This window comes from Clarias gariepinus, chromosome 15 (genome assembly GCF_024256425.1).
Source record: "Clarias gariepinus isolate MV-2021 ecotype Netherlands chromosome 15, CGAR_prim_01v2, whole genome shotgun sequence".
NCBI lineage: Eukaryota > Metazoa > Chordata > Actinopteri > Siluriformes > Clariidae > Clarias > Clarias gariepinus.
Genome location: NC_071114.1, coordinates 28220413 through 28239742, shown reverse-complemented (window position 1 = coordinate 28239742; position 19330 = coordinate 28220413). Strand labels below are relative to the sequence as shown.

The window sequence follows — 19330 nt, the reverse complement described above, 5'->3', positions numbered from 1 at the left end:
GAAGGTGTCCTGCATGAATATGTGGAAATAATATTTATACACACATACCTTTTAGTTCACCATTATCTCCATTTTAGCATCTTCAGTTCACTCCAGTCACCAAAAAGACGAGAATATTTGAAATATACAGTACAGTACATATCTCATCCTGGGTGATCTTGAACCCGAGTCTGAGCAGCATGCCGTCTAAAATGAAAAGCTGAATCTGGAGAGGCGTTTTGCTTGTTCTCATCTCAGCAAACACATCAAGTCCAGCTGACATGACCACCCCCCTCCTCCTCCTCCTCCTCCTGCCTCACCACTACCAACACCACCTTCACCCCCCCAATCCACTTATTCCCCCCTCCCCCTGCCTGCAGGCTCATAACGGTACACAATGTCGTAACGGGCCATTGTAATGATCACAACTGTGGTTTTCCATATCAAATGATTCCGCATGGACGATGCTGGACAGTAATCAAGCTCTCACTCGGGGCTCAAAGGCAGAAATCAACCCTGAAGAATATTTATGATGAGTAGATGCATGAGACGAGCGGTGTCTGGATGTGATATTAATATGTGATATTGAGGCTGGGTTTAGAATGAAAATATTTAGGTTAAGGTTGAGTGATATGTTATAGCACTAGTGGCACAGATTGCAATAGAATATTACATAACACAAAACATCTGCATTCGTTATTATTAATTTTTGCATGTCTTCTTCGTCTAGGAGCTCTAAATGTTGGTGTGTACGCCTGAAATGAATTCTTAAATCGATACCATATCATTAACAGAGACACATATTCATAAAAGTTACTTAAACCTGGTTTGATTTGGTTCTAAGCTGATTTGGTTCTAAGCAATATTCCCACACTGGATTAAATCAAATCTGTACATCCAGTGAGATGCTAAGGTGACCCCTAATAGGAGCAGAAGAAAGAAGAAGATGAATAAGTCCAGCGAAAGCGCTCTGTCCTGATCACATTGGTGTTGGATGGACACGAGATCAACAAATGATCAATGACATGAGATGGGAATTCTCAAGGGCCAGTATTGGAACATTTTAAGTTACTATTTCATCCTCTTTCATCCAATAATCAGTGTTGTTCCTCAATCTCAGAAGGAGGCCTAAAGTAATGTAGTCGCAAAACATCACAAACAAACTTGATTCTAGATCACTTAAACACTTCGGGATGTTGCTTCATAAAAAAAAACCCACAAACACACACACAGTAAAACCCAGTACTTTTTTTTAAATAGTGAAAGTAAGAGGATTTCCAGACGAACACAACGTGATGAGAACTCACAGGATTGGGTCTGAACAGGTGTGTGACGATAAGAAAACCACTTGTTAGTGAGACTTACCAGAAAAAAAGGCTTCAGTTTGCTAGGGAGTGTAAAGTTTGGATGTGTAATGGTGAAATCCTCGGTGGGGAAACAAAGTTTTCAGTAAGGTCAGGTGGAAATGAATACTCTCACTCACTCACTCACTCACTCATCGTCTATAACGCTTTATCTTGTATTCAGGGTCGCAGGAACCGGGAGCCCAGGAGGCTTAGGGCACGAGGCAGGGTACACCCTGGACAGGGTGCCAATCCATCGCAGGGGACACACACACACACACACACATTTACACACTACGGGCAATTTGGGAACGCCAACTAGCCTAACCTGCATATCTTTGGACTGTGAGAGGAAACCGGAGTACGAGGAGGAAACCCACCAAACACAGGGAGAACCAAGCAAACTCCATGCACACAGAGACATGCACAATCGAACCCAGACCCTGGAGGTGCAAGGCGACAGTGCTAACCACTACACCACTGTGCCGCCTAGAAATTAATACGTGATACATAAATATACTGTATATTACAATATAAAAGGACTTGTTTCTGCTCATCATAAGACAAAAGTACTGAGAGACTATGGACATAACATCTGGCTTTATATTTGAACTTACACTACTGAGTAAATCACCGCACTAACATCAGTAATCTTCCAGATTTATGGAATTAATGATTTCATTCTCACCTCATCTGTTGATCCCAGGCCAGATAATATGTGTATAATGTGTATTGTATGGGATAATATACATAACCTGATTGAAGTGGATATGAAATGGACAATTAATAGCCGATTACTGCAAGAAAATGTTCCCCATTGCAACACACACAGCTGCTGAACATTAGTACTTGTAAAATTGTAATCATTTATTTATGAGTTGTCTGTGGAAATTGGAGCTTATTTATTTATTTATTTATTTATTTATGTCTGTGTAAATTATAGAATAAAGAAATGTAAGGCTGTAATAAAAGTCCCTCCATGTTTCCTACAACACCTCAGTAGAATATATGATGATGTGAAGCTGAGATGAAATCTTCTCATTACTCAAACTGAATACTGTATGTCTGAGCTCCTAATTCACACACTGCCACCTACTGGCTATACCCAGAAATGCGCTGCTTAAAGATACATTTAGGAGTCTCTCTCTCTCTCTCTCTCTCTCTCTCTCTCTCTCTCTCACACACACACTTTTGTCATAAATTCAATTTGTTTTTAAAATGCCAGTAAGTATTTCTGAGTGATCTGTAATATCATCAGGCATTACTGCACCCTAGTGAAGGGTGAAATCATACTTTATATGGTTTAAATTGTTTTAACCCTGTTCTATAAGACTATATCTTCTTTGTTTTTCGGCTGTTCCCTTTCAGGGGTCGCCACAGCGAATCATTTGCCTCCATCTAACCCTATCCTCTGCATCCCCTTCTCTCACACCAACTAACTTCATGTCCTCTCTCACTGCATCCATAAATCTCCTCTTTGGTCTTCCTCTAGACCTCCTGCCTGGCAGTTCCAACCTCAGCATCCTTCTACCGATATATTCACCATCTCTCCTCTGAACATGTCCAAACCACCTCAATCTGGTCTCTCTGACTTTATCTCCAAAACATCTAACATTGGTCGTCTCCACCCATTCCAACCTGCCTGTACCCGCCTCTTCACCTCCTTTCCACACTCTCCGTTGTTATGGACCGTTGACCCTAAGTACTTAAAGTCCTGCACCTTCTTTACCTCTGCTCCCTGTAGCCTCACCGTTTCTCTTGGGTTCCTCTTATTCACACTCACGTATTCCGTCTTACTGCGGCTAACCTTCATTCCTCTGCTTTCCAGAGCATACCTCCACCTCTCCAAATTTTCCTCCACCTGTTCCCTGCTCTCGCTAGAAAGCACAATGTCATCTGCAAACATCCCACCTTAAACTCTTCTGTCTATAAGACTATATAAACATTTTTTTTTATTATTATTAATCAAGACATGCTGACCAATTACAGTTTCTAATTGAACATCAGGTGTTGTGTGTGAGGTTGGTTTTGATTATTACTGAATTGATAATGCATTAATCCAGCGTCCCACCCATGAACCTCTGTAGTCTGACGGTGACTACTGGTTTTATTCCCATTTTGTACGATTGTGGTAGGACCTGGGAAGGTGCGGGAATTGAACCCAGGACCTGAAGGTCAACAGTGCGAACCACTAAGCCACCATGCCGCCTGATAATGCATTAATGCACAATTTAAATGAACTTTAATGTAAAGTGCTGTCAGTTTTGTAATTTAACGACGTACTAAATGCTTCATTACTGTACCTAATTTTCACATATCTATACTTCACTTTGTTATGTATATTTCTGGCAACTTTGACTTTTACTCCACTACATTTCCCAAATAAATAATACAATTGTACTTTGTACTCTGATACATTTCCACTTGTAGCATCTTGGTTACCTGTGTGCTAGCCTCAACAAGCAGATTTTTAAGTACACTACTGATTTCTTGTCCCTCTCGAAATAATAAATAGATTTACAATTTGATGTTTAGGAATGTGTAGAAACCCTGATATATTAGGTTTACCTATGAGTGAGCCACAATAAAGTTTATAAACAAAAATTTGGTGGTAAGATACTTGTACTTTTACCCAAGTATTACTTTCAAGTACTTTAAACAAGACTGCCAATACAACACCACCGTAAAACTCTGATTGCTCTACCGCATGCATTTGAAAGTCCAGCTTCTACTGTGGGAGGAAACCGGAGTACCCAGAGGAAACCCGCCATGCACAGGGAGAAAAATGCAAATTCCTCAACAGAGGAGCCTGGAGGTGCGAGGGCACAGTGATGACGACCTGACTGCCATAATATTAATAATAAAATGATAATAATGATGATGATAATGATGAAGAGTTAATCCTAACATACTGTATGTACGCTTTGTGTCAACTGTTAGAAAACATAACTAAGTGCTTTAACACTTTACGTTGAGCAAAGTTCAATTAATCACCAGCTAAAGTACTCGTCGTTGACGGGAAAAAGAATCTGTAGAAATAGTTAAAAGGTTAAAGCTATAATTTCATGTTGAAGCCCATGTACATGTCTGTCTTTCTGTACAGCAGAACTCTCAGCCTCACTTATTAATACAAAGAAGGTTTGAGTGACAGAACAGCAAGACAGACAGACAGAAGAAATTCTGGAAAGATATCACAGAAAGGGCGAGTTCTGACCAATCTACACACAAAACCTCTCTTTTATTCACACACTTGTGTATTTTGTCAGACTTTCTAACCCCTCGTTTTGTAAATACGTTTCGTCAACGCGCACCGTCACGTGCTTGCGCGCGCGCGCACGCGCACGCCTTCGCTTTCCTGCGTTTAGCGCGCGGAAGTCGTGACACCGGAAGTACAAGACTTTGTTGTTCACATGAACTCCATCTTCATCCCGTAGCGACGCGACGGCTAGCGCGTTCTCCAAACTGCTAACTGGTCTGAGAGGAGAGTCCGGATATAAACCCTCACCATGTCTCGGGGATCCATTGAAATCCCCCTGCGGGACACAGACGAGGTGCGAAGACTTTTTATTACACATTAACCTGGATAATTTCTGAACTTTATCAGAAAGCCAAGTGCAGCGTCGTTAGTTAGCCGACTAGCAGCTAACTGTGCTAACTGCTATGATTAGCGCAGAGAGTAAAGATGTCTAGTGGCGCATCAGTGGAGTTTATAATGTCTTTATTACACAAAGAAATTTTTTTTATATAAAACTGTAATTAATTAATCTGATTTGAAGAGCAGGTTAAAGTAATGTCTCATGATGTGAAGATATACAGAATGTCAAAGTCTAGTGTTATTCTATTATTATTAATAATAATAATAATAATAATAATAATAATAAAGTATTATGTTATTCAACTACATCTCTTATTTGGTGTTCACATAAAAATAAAGTGAATAAAGGCTACTATTGTTAAATTATTGTTTACTTAAATTACTGTTTAATTATATAAACTTGCCCCTTAGTTTAAAAAAATACCAAATAATAAAGGCTCAGGAATAACTGTTTATGGTACCTAATGTAAATAAGTATTTTGCAGATGACTTTGTGCTTTGTAGCGAGAGCAGGGAACAGGTGGAAGAAAATTTGGAGAGGTGGAGGTATGCTCTGGAAAGCAGAGGAATGAAGGTTAGCCGCAGTAAGATGGAATACGTGTGTGAATGAGAGGAACCCAAGAGAAACGGTGAGGATACAGGGAGCAGAGGTAAAGAAGGTGCAGGATTTTAAGTACTTAGGGTCAACGGTCCATAACAACGGAGAGTGTGGAAAGGAGGTGAAGAGGCGGGTACAGGCAGGTTGGAATGGGTGGAGAAAAGTTTCAGGTGTGTTGTGCGATAAAAGAGTATCAGCGAGAATGAAAGGAAAGGTGTACAGGACAGTGATGAGACCAGCGATGCTCCACAGCTTAGAGACAGTGGCACTGAAGAAAAGACAGGAGGCAGAGTTGGAGGTAGCAGAGCTGAAGATGTTGAGGTTCTCCTTGGGAGTGACAAGGATGGATAGGATTAGGGCTGCAACTAATGATTATTTTGATAATCGATTAGTTGGGCGATTATTTTTCCGATTAATCGGATAAAACCTAAACGCTTCTTTAATTTGATGTTTTGCTTATAACTATAAAAAAACATAAATCAGGGTATTTTTTATGTATAAAAATAAACTTTTTAAAGATGCAAAAGCCACATATAGAGTTTAATGATCTTTAATTTTGACATTTTAAACCTTAAATGAAGTATATATATATTCCCTGAAAGGGAACAGCCAAAAGACAAAGAAGAAGAATGTAAATTCATGTATTTTGCTTGTGTAAAAAAAAATAAGTAAAAAAGAAAATCAGTGTTGCGGTTATAAAGGCGTCTATGAAGAGGCAATTTATATGATAAAATTCATTGCATAAAATATTTCCATCGTATGAGAGTTATAGCTTGATCATCATGTTACAAATTGATGTTATATTAACTACTAGTGGTTTACTTGTGGCTCAGCAGAACAGGAAGCATAGTATATAATTAATGATGTCTTTTAACCCCATTAAACCAGTTCCCTCCAATTCCCATTATGTGCAATCCCTCTTCCCACCTAATGATGATCTGGTATTCAAACGAAGATGTATCTTTACCGCACAGCATGAAGTACCCCACCTTGGGCCCCAAGTTTCCTGGTAAAGACTATCTGATTCGGGATTTCAGTTCCTGTTTTTATCACTGTTTATCCTGTTTATGTTTTGGTTACGCTGCTTTAGTGTTTCATCAGCCCTTAATTTCGCCTTCATGCTTAGCATTGTCGCCTTGCACCTCCAGGTCCCGGGTTCGATTTCTGCATCGGGTCTGTGTGCGTGTAGGTTGCATGTTCTCCTTGTGCTGCCTGCTAAGCTAATTGCCATTTTCAAACTGTTACTCTGGAAAAGGAAATGGCAACCCACTTCGGATTACTTGCCAAGAGAATACCTGTAACACGCCCGTGACACGCCTGTGCGAACACCAGCTTCAATAACTCAAAAACTCAATAACTTGGCACAGATGTATAATTTTTATTGATGTTTTGTAAAATAGGACCTGTGATTTAAAGTACACTGTTATAGTCTGGTTACCACCCCTACTATTATTAAAGTTATTCTGTTTAGTCTCATCACTCGAATTAAACCGAATTTATCTAAGCATTAGCAACTCAAAAATGTAAAACAGTTTATAGTGTAAAATAGACGCAGTTTGAACTTCATCTGTTCATGTTGGTAAAATGTTTGGAATAAAACACAAAAAATAGGCAGGTCATTATTATTAGTGGTTTAAATAAAGAGCCTTATACTTGAATAACTAGATTAAGGTTATACAATAAATCTCTGGTGATGTTAAACGATTCTGTTATTCGGGAATGCAAAGCTGTTTTACTCCAAAGCGACACACAATTGTATAGTTACTAGCTCCTTCTTTGTATCTCCTTTCATTTGATCCTTCAGGTGATCGAGTTGGACTTCGATCAACTTCCTGAAGGCGACGAAGTGATCAGCATCCTGAAGCAGGAGCACACACAGCTGCACATATGGATCGCACTTGCTGTATGTGTTTTTTTTTTTTTGTTTTTTTTTCCTTTTCAGTTTCATTTGTATGTCTGCATAAAAAGGTAATCTCCCCAAACTAATTAGATATCTTTCATTTCTAACACTGTCTCTGCCTACTCTTTAGCTGGAGTACTACAAACAGGGGAAGACGGAGGACTTTGTGAAGCTGCTGGAGGCGGCGCGTATCGACGGAAACCTCGACTACAGAGACCACGAGAAGGACCAGATGACTTGTCTGGATACACTTGCCGCGTATTACGTCCAGCAGGCTCGCAAAGAGAAGAACAAGGATGCGAAGAAGGACCTTATCAATCAGTCGACTCTCCTGTACACCATGGCGGATAAGATCATCATGTACGATCAGGTGAGAGCGAACGCAGGGCTGAGCACAGACATGGGATGTTTAAATTGCAGAGGATAAAGATAGAAAACTTTCCACTTTTTCTACATAACAGAACCACTTGTTGGGACGAGCCTGTTTTTGCTTACTGGAAGGGGACAAGATGGATCAGGCAGACGCTCAGTTTCACTTCGTCCTGAACCAGTCGACGAACAACATCCCTGCACTGCTGGGTGGGAAACTCCTCTGTGACCTCACTCACATAGTCTATGTGGTGTGTTTTTTTTTTTTTGGAAGAAAATTTCAGGCTGAACATTTTATATTAACATTTTATATACTGTACAAAGTCAAATGTTCAAATATCAGACTTGATATTTTTGTACTGTACTATTTTGTAGACTTATTTTTAGAGTTTATTTTCTGAGCAGTTGTTTGGCTTCTTATGATGTTAATCTGCGATCACAACTGCGCATTTCTCAACTTAAAATCTCATATATATTTTTTACACGATAAATAAAATAAATATTCAAAGTTTCCGTACCGCCGCAGTCGATGAAAAAAGTGATAAAAAAAAACATTTTTTATTTAAACGGATTTGCTTCTTTGATATTTATCACCCTGTAACTAAAACTTTAAATCATGCCTTTATTTCTTATTTCTCCTTTTTACTATGAGCTCCACCATGATAAAGTGACATCAAGCATAGTCGCAAATCTGAACTCCTGTTTAAGATTCAGATTTCCCCCCACCCCCCACTTGGTCACTTAAACAGGACACAGTCCCTAGTTGGCTATGTTTCAAGGACCCCCCCTTGTCACAAATCCATAGTGTGTAATGTGAACATGCCCTTAAAAACTCACTGATCTGTAGGATCTCGAAAAAATGCATGTAATATTAAGTGGTTATGTTTTTCTTTTTTTTCTTTTTTTTATTCTTATTTGTAACCATGTTGTCATCTTTACAGGTAAGGCTTGTATTTCATTCAACAAGAAGGATTACAGAGGAGCTTTGGCTTACTATAAAAAAGCTCTGCGCACAAACCCCGGATGTCCAGGTGAGAATTATATATATATTTTTTTATTCTTTAAAAAAAAATAATAATAATAAATTATCCACATGGGGCAATTTAAGGCACTAGAGTAGTTAAAGAAAAGATATCAGTGCAAATACAAATTACAATAAAGCAACATAAAATAAATTGGAATTGGTCCGTTAGTGCAAAAAGCTTTTGGGTAAACATCCGTATAGTGTGTGTTAAATTAAACACGGTATAAAAATATCTGTAAATAAACACAACCTGTGAAAATACTCGATACTGATTGATAGTCGCACAAGTGGATTAAAAAACAAACAAACACGCACACATTGTGTAAGACGTTGCGATTAGGATTTAACTATTAAATGTACCACTTAGGATTCAAACCTATTAATCTGGATTAACAGCAAATCATGACACAAGATATTATTAAGAGGTTGTTTATATATCAATATTTATTTATCATTTTGAAAATATTTTAAGAAAAAAAAAACTAAAATTATTGATAAACTACATAAATTCATGACTGTGTATACCATCTGTAACAAATTTTAGCATTTTGACATTAAATAATGGCACAGATTGATTTTTTTTTTTTAATAAAAAAAATATTTTGCAGTTAATTGTGCAACATTATCTTTAAACCAGTACCTATGTTTTAAAATTAAATAGACACTTTCTTTGATGAGAAATGAATAGAAAATCTGTTGTCTAAGTCTAAGAGCGACTAATAAGTTCCCATCAACAAATATAATCAAGCAAATCATGTGACCTTGAAAATGCAAAATTACCCTGATGATTGATTATTGATGTTTGCTGCTGTTATCTTTAATATGTTTTTAATAAGTTTTTTGTTGTTGTTGTAGCTGAGGTGAGACTTGGTATGGGCCACTGCTTTGTGAAGCTGAACAAACTAGAGAAAGCCCGTCTGGCCTTCGGCCGCGCCCTCGAGCTCAACCCGAAGTGCGTGGGCGCCCTGGTCGGTCTCGCCGTCCTCGAACTCAACAACAAAGAAGCCGACTCCATCAAGAACGGCGTGCAGCTGCTCTCCAGAGCTTACACCATCGACCCCAGCAACCCCATGGTTCTCAACCACCTCGCCAACCACTTCTTTTTCAAAAAGGTAACCAGATTATTAAGAAGGTTTTGCTCAAGTGATGTTTTTGCTTTGCCTTGTGCATTTCTAATATCTTTTTAAAAATGTTTTTCCCCTTACACTAGGATTACAGTAAAGTCCAGCATTTGGCTCTTCACGCTTTCCACAACACGGAGGTTGAAGCCATGCAGGCTGAGAGCTGCTATCAGTTAGCTCGTTCCTTCCACGTTCAGGTTAGAACCAGGTTCTTTATCAAACCAGCCTGGGTTTAAACATGTTGAAGCGTTAAAGGTCTTTTTTTCACCCTTTTTTTGTTTAGGAGGATTATGACCAGGCCTTTCAGTATTACTACCAAGCTACCCAGTTCGCCTCGTCCACCTTCGTGCTGCCGTTCTTCGGCCTGGGACAGATGTACGTGTATCGACGAGACAAGGAAAACGCCGCGCAGTGCTTCGAGAAGGTCTTAAAGGCCTACCCAAACAACTATGAGACCATGAAAATCCTCGGTTCGCTTTACGCAACATCGGATGACCAGGAGAAAAGAGACATCGCTAAAGTAATTCTCGGGTTTTAACAAGTGACGTGAATTGTAGGTGAGTCTACAACAAAGAAGCGATTAGGTGTTGATCATCTGTGTCTTGGTGTTTTTAGGGCCATTTAAAGAAAGTCACTGAGCAGTATCCTGACGATGTCGAAGCCTGGATTGAACTCGCTCAGATTCTAGAGCAGACAGACATCCAGGTATAATAGATTTGTTTTTGTATGATTATAAGTGATATAGTGTATATATATATATATATATATATATATATATATATATATATATAATATAATATAATATTTTTTATAATATTATTATTATTATACTGCCCCCAATGGTGCAGTTCGAAAAGATTCGGTCGGCTGGCAATCATGTGGTTCGGAAGAAACAAGTGATAGTCTTTGGCCCTCCAGACTGAGTGGTAGTAGTAGCCTTAATGTGGGAGACCCTTGTGACAAGCAGAAATTGGACACGACTAAATTAGGGAGAAAATCTGGGGGAAAAAAATTATCTAAATAAAACAAACCCTCTAATCACGTTCTCCTCCCACAGGGCGCTCTGTCTGCATACGGCACAGCCACGCGCATTCTCCAGGAGAAGGTACAAGCCGACGTGCCTCCGGAGATCCTTAACAATCTGGGAGCTCTGCACTTCAGACTGGGGAATCTCGGAGAAGCAAAGGTAGGTAAAGGTTTGTTTGATGGTTCGTGTGTAGGATGGGTCAAGTTAGAGGAAAGTCAAACGAATGGAATGTCTATCCGATCAAATTGGGTTATATAAAGAAATAATTGCTTTGTAGGTTTACATACAGAATACACAGTATATTTGTTCAATACTTGTTCCATCAGTCGTTTACCGACGATAACAGTTAAGTTATAAGATAAGTTATTCTAATGCATTCATAGTACATTTTGCATTTAACTATCAGATGTTCTCTTGTCGTCTCTGTGGGTTGTCCAGTTTTCTTCAACAGATAAATTTCCCTCAACAAAAAATACCAGTTAAGGAAACCGAGGCCGGAAAATTGCCCCAGGTGTGAATGTGTATCCATAAAACCCTTAGACAGACTGGTTTTCCATCCTGGTGTTTCCCTGCACTGGGATTATATCAGTGGGTTTAAGGCGTGGAAGTGGGATAGAATTAGGTTGGAAGAGATTAATTACAATGCGTTGGGCTAGGATGAGCCTGGGGTTGGATTTGAGAAGACTGGCTAAGATTGGATTGTCAGGATCAGACAGGATGGTGATGGGAGTTGAGCAGGATTAGATGGGTTTAGGTTGGGATGGAATTGGATAAGGTTGGATTGCGCAGAATTGTATAGGATTCCATTCCGATCTGATAAGACTTGAGATTGCATTGTGCAGGATGAGATTGGTCGATATTAGGATATTGGATTGGACAGGGTTGGGTGAAATGACATTGGGATAGAAATAGATGTAATTTGATTAGGTAAGTTTGGATAAGAGACATTGTACTGAATTTAATTGAATGAATTGAAATTGAACTGTTCTGGATTGGAGAACATGGCATGGTGATTTTGGTGGTCTTTGCATACAAACACACTAGTTGATTTATTTTTTGTTTTTTCTGTCCTTTTTTTTACCATCAAAGAGAAATATTTTACTCATAATGCCTCTGTATGTTTTTTTTTTTTTTAAAATAAATTATAAGAAATACTTCTTAGCCTCTCTGGAGAGAGCCAAAGCAGAGGGCGAGCACGATGAGCATTACTACAACGCCATTTCTGTTACCACGTCTTACAACCTGGCACGGCTCTACGAGGCTATGTGCGAGTTTCACGAGGCTGAGAAGCTCTACAAGAACATCTTGAGAGAACATCCAAACTATGTCGACTGTAAGAAATCTCAATCTCACTTATTTTGTACATATTTTTAGATATCTTGGAGTGTTTATTTATTTTTTTATCTTAACATAGAAGTTGTAATTTATGATCTTCAATAGGTTACTTGCGTCTCGGAGCAATGGCCCGTGACAAAGGCAACTTCTACGAAGCCTCTGATTGGTTTAAAGAAGCTCTTCAGATTAACCAGGTAATCCTGGTGTATTTATTTCAATTAACAAATTGTTGCAGATGTTTAAGATGTAATATCTCATCATCTCTGCCAGCAGGGTTTAATAGCGTTTCTGCATGTTATTTTAGGATCACCCCGACGCCTGGTCCCTAATCGGAAACCTCCACTTGGCCAAGCAGGAGTGGGGTCCTGGCCAGAAGAAGTTCGAGCGTATCCTGAAGCAGCCGTCTACTCAGAACGACACGTACTCCATGCTGGCGCTGGGAAACGTCTGGCTGCAGACACTACACCAGCCTACAAGGGACAGAGAAAAGGTGCGAGATCTGGTTCAGTCTTGGTAGAATGGGAGTGCATAGGAATCTTCTAAGCTCATTTGTTGTTTTTTTTGCTAATTGTTACAGGAAAAGAGGCACCAGGACAGAGCTTTGGCCATTTATAAACAGGTTCTGAGGAACGACTCTAAGAATCTGTACGCTGCCAATGGCATTGGTACGTATTCACCAATTCCTTGTCCAAGTTTCAGAGTCATGAACACTCGAGTGGTTTACGTTATAAAACACATTTAGGGAACCTGAAAGTTGACTTTGAACATCTTAGAACAGACACATTTTTCCAGAATTGCTCTATGGAATCTCAAAAAGCCCAACGTCTATCTGGATCTAGAAAAAAAAAAAAAAAGTCTAAAACCCACCAGAACAAATATCACCAGCAATTTCTGGACATAAGAGGAAAATTACCACAGCATACTTCAGTATACAAGGATTGATCAAGATCAGGAAATAAAGTGGCAGCAGCCTTTGCAACAAATCTATTACAGCAGGGTTTACGCATCCCAGATCAGTTTTTACTGCAGAAGCAAATGCTCTGCTTATGGCTTTGAAATTCGTTAAAAGCACATCACGAAAGGATTACCTAATAATAACGGATATGTTGAATAATCCTAATTATGGATTTCACAGTCCAATACAGTGGAAAACAGTTCTGAGACAAAATGGCGCCTGGGATTCCCCTCGCGATTTAAAGGCGCAAAAACAACACTATTACACTTGACACCTGTGTGAGATTTATTACCGCTGTTTTTGCGCACATGATGGCAGTGTGGGGAAAGTGGACTGAGATTTACTCAAGTAGATTGGTATAATTTACATTTTATATTCGTGTCAAAGGCGTATAAGACTGACTTTGTTGGACTTAAGAACAAATCTGACTTACGGACGTGCTCCCGAAACAGGACTCGTTTGTAAGTTGGGGACTTACTGTATTTACGGGCGCATTTTTTTTTCAAGGGTCAAGTCAGAGTTACATGCAGTGTATTGTGCGTTTTATCATCCAGGAGCTGTTTTGGCGCACAAGGGGTATTTCCGTGAGGCACGTGACGTGTTTGCGCAGGTCCGTGAAGCCACAGCGGATATCAGTGACGTCTGGCTGAACCTGGCGCACATTTACGTCGAGCAGAAGCAGTACATCAGCGCAGTGCAGATGGTGAGCGAGAAAAAGAAACAAATAGCAAACCCAATTTTACTGACTGTATTATGAAGGATTATGAGGCTCTGTAGGTTTGTCGTCATCACTCGTTCTTCTCGTGTCGTAGTACGAGAACTGCCTGAAGAAATTCTACAAGTACCAGAACACAGAGGTGCTGCTGTACCTGGCCCGAGCGCTGTTTAAGTGCGGAAAGCTGCAGGAGTGCAAACAGATGCTGCTGAGGGTCAGTCCGCTCAAACCACAATATAATACGTTACCATTTACTTTGTATGCGAGAACTCATTGGCTTTTTTCATTTAATGAAATGTCCGCACTAATACAGAACTTTTTCAGTCAGCTTTTGCTCAAATGAATTGTGCTTTTCCAAAGTGTAAGGTGATTTTTAATACAGTCTAGAATAGTAATAAATATCAGATATATCTGTCTTTCATAATGTTTAGTAGTTATGTAATTACAAATGATGTCCAAGTCAAACCGGGACTTGTGATATTGTGCATAATAACAGCTGAGTTCCTGTAACATGCAAGGAACGAATAAACGAATTGGCGAATGATCGTGTGTACAGTTTTCACGCGTCTCTCGTAAGTTACCTGCCGATTTTTAAGGAAAAGGAGTTTTACTCGCTGAATGTCCCACAGTGAGAACATTTCTGTTACATGACAACATTAACGTAGTGACAGTACAGTGTATAAACGATAGTAACCCTTTCAAATTTAAATTGCAGTAGGTAATACAATATTGCACACTTTAAAAAGGTGTTATTGCAAAGTTGCTATTGCACAAAAATCTTTGATATTGTAATTATATTGTGAGATCATGTAGCTATATTTAAGATATTGTAAAATTTCAAATATTGTAACAACAGTATATAACAGTAATGACGTGTTATGGTGACTGGTTGACTGGGAGCAGCTCTAGTCGTACAGTCTAATAGCAGCAGGGAGAAAAGACCTTCGTTATTGCTCCTTCAGAAACTTAGTTTGTCACAGCGGGTTCTCTGCCTTTTTCTAAACGTTCGCACCATCGAAATGTTTTACTGCGGCCGAAAGACTCATCATCGTAAGTCTTCTGTAAATGCTAATAAATTTATTTTTTTCCAATGCACCACTTGGAACTCGGCTGTTATTCTGCACGATCATGATTTCCGGGTTTGACTTGAACGAGGATTAAATCTTTTAAAGCAAATTAAATTCCTATGCAAGCATAGAAGAGTAAAGAAATGATTTGCAATCCAGAAAATATAAACTTAAAAACGTGTGTGTAGGCACGTCACGTGGCTCCGAGCGACACGGTCCTGATGTTCAACGTGGCCTTGGTGCTGCAGCGACTCGCCACTCTGGTGCTGAAGGACGAGAAGAGCAACCTGAAGGCCGTATTGAGTGCAGTGAAAGAGCTGGAGCTTGCCCACAGGTACGCTTACAACGAGGTAACCTTAACGTAAAAAGTAAATAACATAATGGATTAATCCAACTGTGGCTAAACACATTGAAATGACGAAAGTAGCTCTTTTATTTTATATATATATATATATATATATATTTTTTTTTTTTTTGCATAGTTTCTTGCTTCTGAAACTACATCAAAGACAAAAATCTAATCTAGAGAGCAAGATAGTGATAGATGGTTAGCTGATACTGGTTAGGACTAGTAAGAGAAGTGTGGTGTAATGTCGCATGAGCTGTTCTTACATGATAAACACCGTAGCCTATCAATGTATTTACACTCTTTTAGGGTTTAAAGGTGCTGTTAGTAATACAGCTTGTCCCGAGTTCCGTTCCATTAATATCCGTAAGACAGATTTTTTCTTAAGTCCGACAAAGTGAGTTTTATATGCAGTTTAGTTGCAATTAAGACTTGTGTTGTATTTCATCTCGTATGCAGAAGATGGCGCTAAAGAGGACACCATTCTTTTTTGAAGTATTATTATTTTTGATGTCTAAACCCTTGTCCTCATGCAGGTACTTCAGCTACCTCAGTAAAGCCGGAGACAAGATGAGATTCGACTTGGCGTTGGCTGCAAGTGAAGCGAGGTGGGTTCACACCATGAGTCATGGTTAAATGAGACAAGTTAGGAGCTCTGTGACTGGGTCGAGCTGACTTAGAACTCGTGTTGTACCCGTTCCAGGCAGTGCTCCGATCTGCTGAGTCAGGCGCAGTACCACGTGGCCCGCGCCCGTAAACAGGACGAGGAGGAGAAGGAGCTGCGAGCCAAGCAGGACCAGGAGCGAGAGCTGCTCAGGCAGCAGCTGCTCCGAGAACAAGAGGAGAGAAAGATCAAGGAGGCTGAGGAGCAGAAGAAGCTTCTGGAGCAGCGAGCGCAGTTCGTGGAGAAGACCAAGAACCTCCTCACCTTCACTGATGAGATGAAGGAGTCCGCGAAAGAGAAGAAGAAATCAGGAGGAGGCGGACGGGTTAGATTTAATCGCCAGCTTCTGGTTTTGTCTTCTATTTGAGGAAAAAACAAACAAACTATAGTTTGTCATGTTAGGGAAAAAGGCAATGTTAGAATTAAATAATTCGAATAATGTACTGTTGTTTAAAGATAAAGGGTGGAGCTAAGAAATAGTTGCACTAAGTCAATAATTGCCCCCCCCCCCTAATTTTATAGCGCAAAAAAGGAGCAGAATACGATGACTTTGTCAACGACGACTCCGATGAAGAGCTGCCCATCAAGAAGAAAAAGAAGAAGGCACCACGGAGCGGGAGTGAACAAGAGGAAGAAGATGAAGATGGAGAGAAGAAGCCACGCAAGAAAAGGAGGAGGTAAAAGGGGGAGGAGAGTTCTGTAATGGAAAAGAAATAAATGCCAATCTTTAGTTAAATGCCTAATTACGAGTTACGTTTCAATGCCTCGAGTATGAAGATCGTTTGCTTTTCTTTCTTTAGACCAGCTAAAGGTGGAGACGACAGAAGTGATGACGAGGAGGGGGGCTCAAGACCCAAGAAACAGCGCAAACCCAGAGAGCGCAAGAGGATTGAAAAGGTACAGACCTCTCTCTTTCTGTCACTCTGTATTTTGAGAATTACATCACTGTGGTAATTGAACGTCTCACTCAGTGACTGTGTATTTTTTCTCTTTTGCTAGGCGAAACCTGAGCGTCTGCCGCCGTCTCTTAAAGGGAAGATCAAATCCAAGGCCATCATTTCCTCCTCGGATTCCTCTTCAGATGAGGACGGACTGAAAATAGCCGAGGACCGGTGAGAGTCTTTGTGTATTTCTGATTGTTCGGATGATCATTCAGCTCCTCGGTTTGTTTACATCCCGCTTGTTTTGTTGCGTCTCAGGAATCGGGACAGCGGCTCAGGATCCGAGGACGGCGGCGGCCACCAGAAACGCATCGCCTCCGACAGCGAATCGGAAGAAGAGCGCCGCCGGTCGGCCAACTCGGACGAGGACGATTCCGGCAGCGAACGACCCGTGAAGAGGAGGAGGCCGCAGCCTCAGTCCGATTCCGAGCAATCGGACAACGGGAGCAAGAGAAGCCGCTCTGACGCTTCTGAGGACGAATCCCGGCCCGGTTCTCCGGCACCAGCCTCGGATCGGGGCTCTGAAAACGAGGCATCGCCTCAGCGCTCAGACAACGAATCCGAACCCGAGGGGTCGAACAACGAGGCTTCAAACCGAGGCTCGGACGACGACAGTGACTGAGTCCAACACACTATAAACATTTCATGAATTTTGCGCTCCTGTTGTTGTTCTGTCCTTGATCAGGTCAGGTCTTGTCTCTGCTTCAGACACGTTTATCTACTGGCTGAGTAAATCATACTTTGGTGACTTTTTCTTTTACAAAATGGCCAAACCATTTTTTCTTCTCCCTAGTGGAGGAAACAGTGACATGGTGGTGTATTAGAAACTTCTTTTGTTTTTCATGCAGTGGATATATTTCAGAAATAAACCAACGATGCAACATGAAAACACGACAGAAATTAATTCGTTATAACAAGATGTGTACATTTGTACCGAATTGAAATAAATCATTTTGAATTAAATCATTTTCTTCTCTTATGAAACCTTTGATTACAGTTTATATGAAACACTTTCTAATAATTGCATAATCAGAAGTCCTAATCTGTCAATTTTTTACTTTATTGTAAAATCTGATTAATCTAAAGTTACATTTAACATTCACAGCTACACGCATGAACAACTTTGTTGGTTCCCTTCTGTTAAAAGAAAAATCCACAATGGTTAGTAAAATAACTTAACCATTCAATGATCACCTCAAAACAGCAAAATATTGCTTTAGGAGTCAGATTTTTATTGATCACTGCAATTAAATGATTTACATTGCTCTCAGTGAGACTTATCTGATAACAGGATGTTTGTGTCTCTCGTCATGAACAAACCTCTCTGAATGCCACTTGGCCATTATTGGCTGTTTATATGTGTTTTGGGTCATTATTCTGTTTTGCACACCAGGATGCCTTGATAGTCCTGGGATTTCATGTTCCACTCTAGTGTTCACAATGGTCAAATTATTTTTAATCTTTTCTAGGTGTGCCAACTGTGTCTATGCCAGATGCACTATTTATTTAACCCATTTAATCAAAATTCAAAAGCAATATCTAATATTTTATTAGATGTTCATCAAGACTGCTTGATGAGGCACCTTCCAAAAATAATTTTATCCATAAAATTTACTGTGCAAGCCATTGCTACAGGAGCAATAACATTTCATCTTAAGTGCATTATAGATATTTATTAATCAAGTGGCCCTAAAGTCTGGACCAATGAGTAAAAAAAAAAAAAAAAACATACAAATTCCATACAAACCTAAATAATCCTTTTGATTTTGTAAAGCTGCTCTGCGACAATATCAATTGTTAAAAGCACTCTATAATTAAAACCCAAGATGGCTTTAAAATGAACAGGACTGGTTCTGTTCCATCTTCTAACTCAATCACTAAATAAGGAAATCATGTTATCATACTGTAAATATCAGCATTGTTATACAAGGTTCAAACCTCAGCATCACCAGCAGCTGCTGTCAGGTCTTTAACCCTCAACCACTCAGGTATATAATGGTATAAAAATCTAAGTTGCTCTAGATAAGGTCATCTGCCAAAAGCTGTGACTGTAATAACAGGTCAGTCTGAGTGATGGGAATAGGCAGTAACACCACCGATACATTTACCATCACACAGGTTCATCATTAATTACTATAAACGTCTGTCGTAGCATGGAAAACATTGTACTGAAGAGAGACTACCTGCCAAAACCCACATTTAAAACCAGTCACAGAAGAAAACATCTGATTTCCCTAACTTAAACACTTGTATAATTCCTAAATTGTAATTCTAATTAATTGATACCTTTAAATACCTTTCTGCTGATGGAGCTAAACTTTGGGGCCACGGTGTATAGATCTGCGACATGA

At 39.7% G+C, this 19330-nt stretch overlaps 1 protein-coding gene across 1 annotated transcript; it reads left to right on the top strand.

The window, feature by feature from the left end:
• Positions 1-4736: 4736 nt before the first annotated feature.
• ctr9 (CTR9 homolog, Paf1/RNA polymerase II complex component) lies at positions 4737-17942 on the top strand. The gene is made up of 23 exons (XM_053513543.1): positions 4737-4873; positions 7320-7418; positions 7546-7785; positions 7877-7994; positions 8726-8815; positions 9664-9920; positions 10019-10126; positions 10213-10449; positions 10545-10634; positions 10987-11115; positions 12106-12289; positions 12397-12485; positions 12596-12781; positions 12869-12956; positions 13801-13949; positions 14059-14175; positions 15217-15362; positions 15911-15982; positions 16078-16363; positions 16561-16715; positions 16839-16935; positions 17038-17150; positions 17238-17942. The coding sequence occupies exons 1-23, from the start codon at positions 4829-4831 to the stop codon at positions 17599-17601; spliced, it is 3459 nt and encodes a 1152-aa protein (XP_053369518.1). The 5' UTR covers positions 4737-4828; the 3' UTR covers positions 17602-17942.
• Positions 17943-19330: the final 1388 nt, after the last annotated feature.

What these genes read in the sequence shown, in the direction of transcription:
- ctr9 (XM_053513543.1), top strand. Translation starts at nt 4,829, where the DNA reads ATGTCTCGGGGATCCATTGAAATCCCCCTGCGGGACACAGACGAG. An exon ending in ACATCCAAACTATGTCGACT is followed by an intron (nt 12,290 to 12,396) that starts GTAAGAAATCTC and finishes GATCTTCAATAG; the next exon opens with GTTACTTGCGTCTCGGAGCA. An exon ending in GAGCTGGAGCTTGCCCACAG is followed by an intron (nt 15,363 to 15,910) that starts GTACGCTTACAA and finishes GTCCTCATGCAG; the next exon opens with GTACTTCAGCTACCTCAGTA.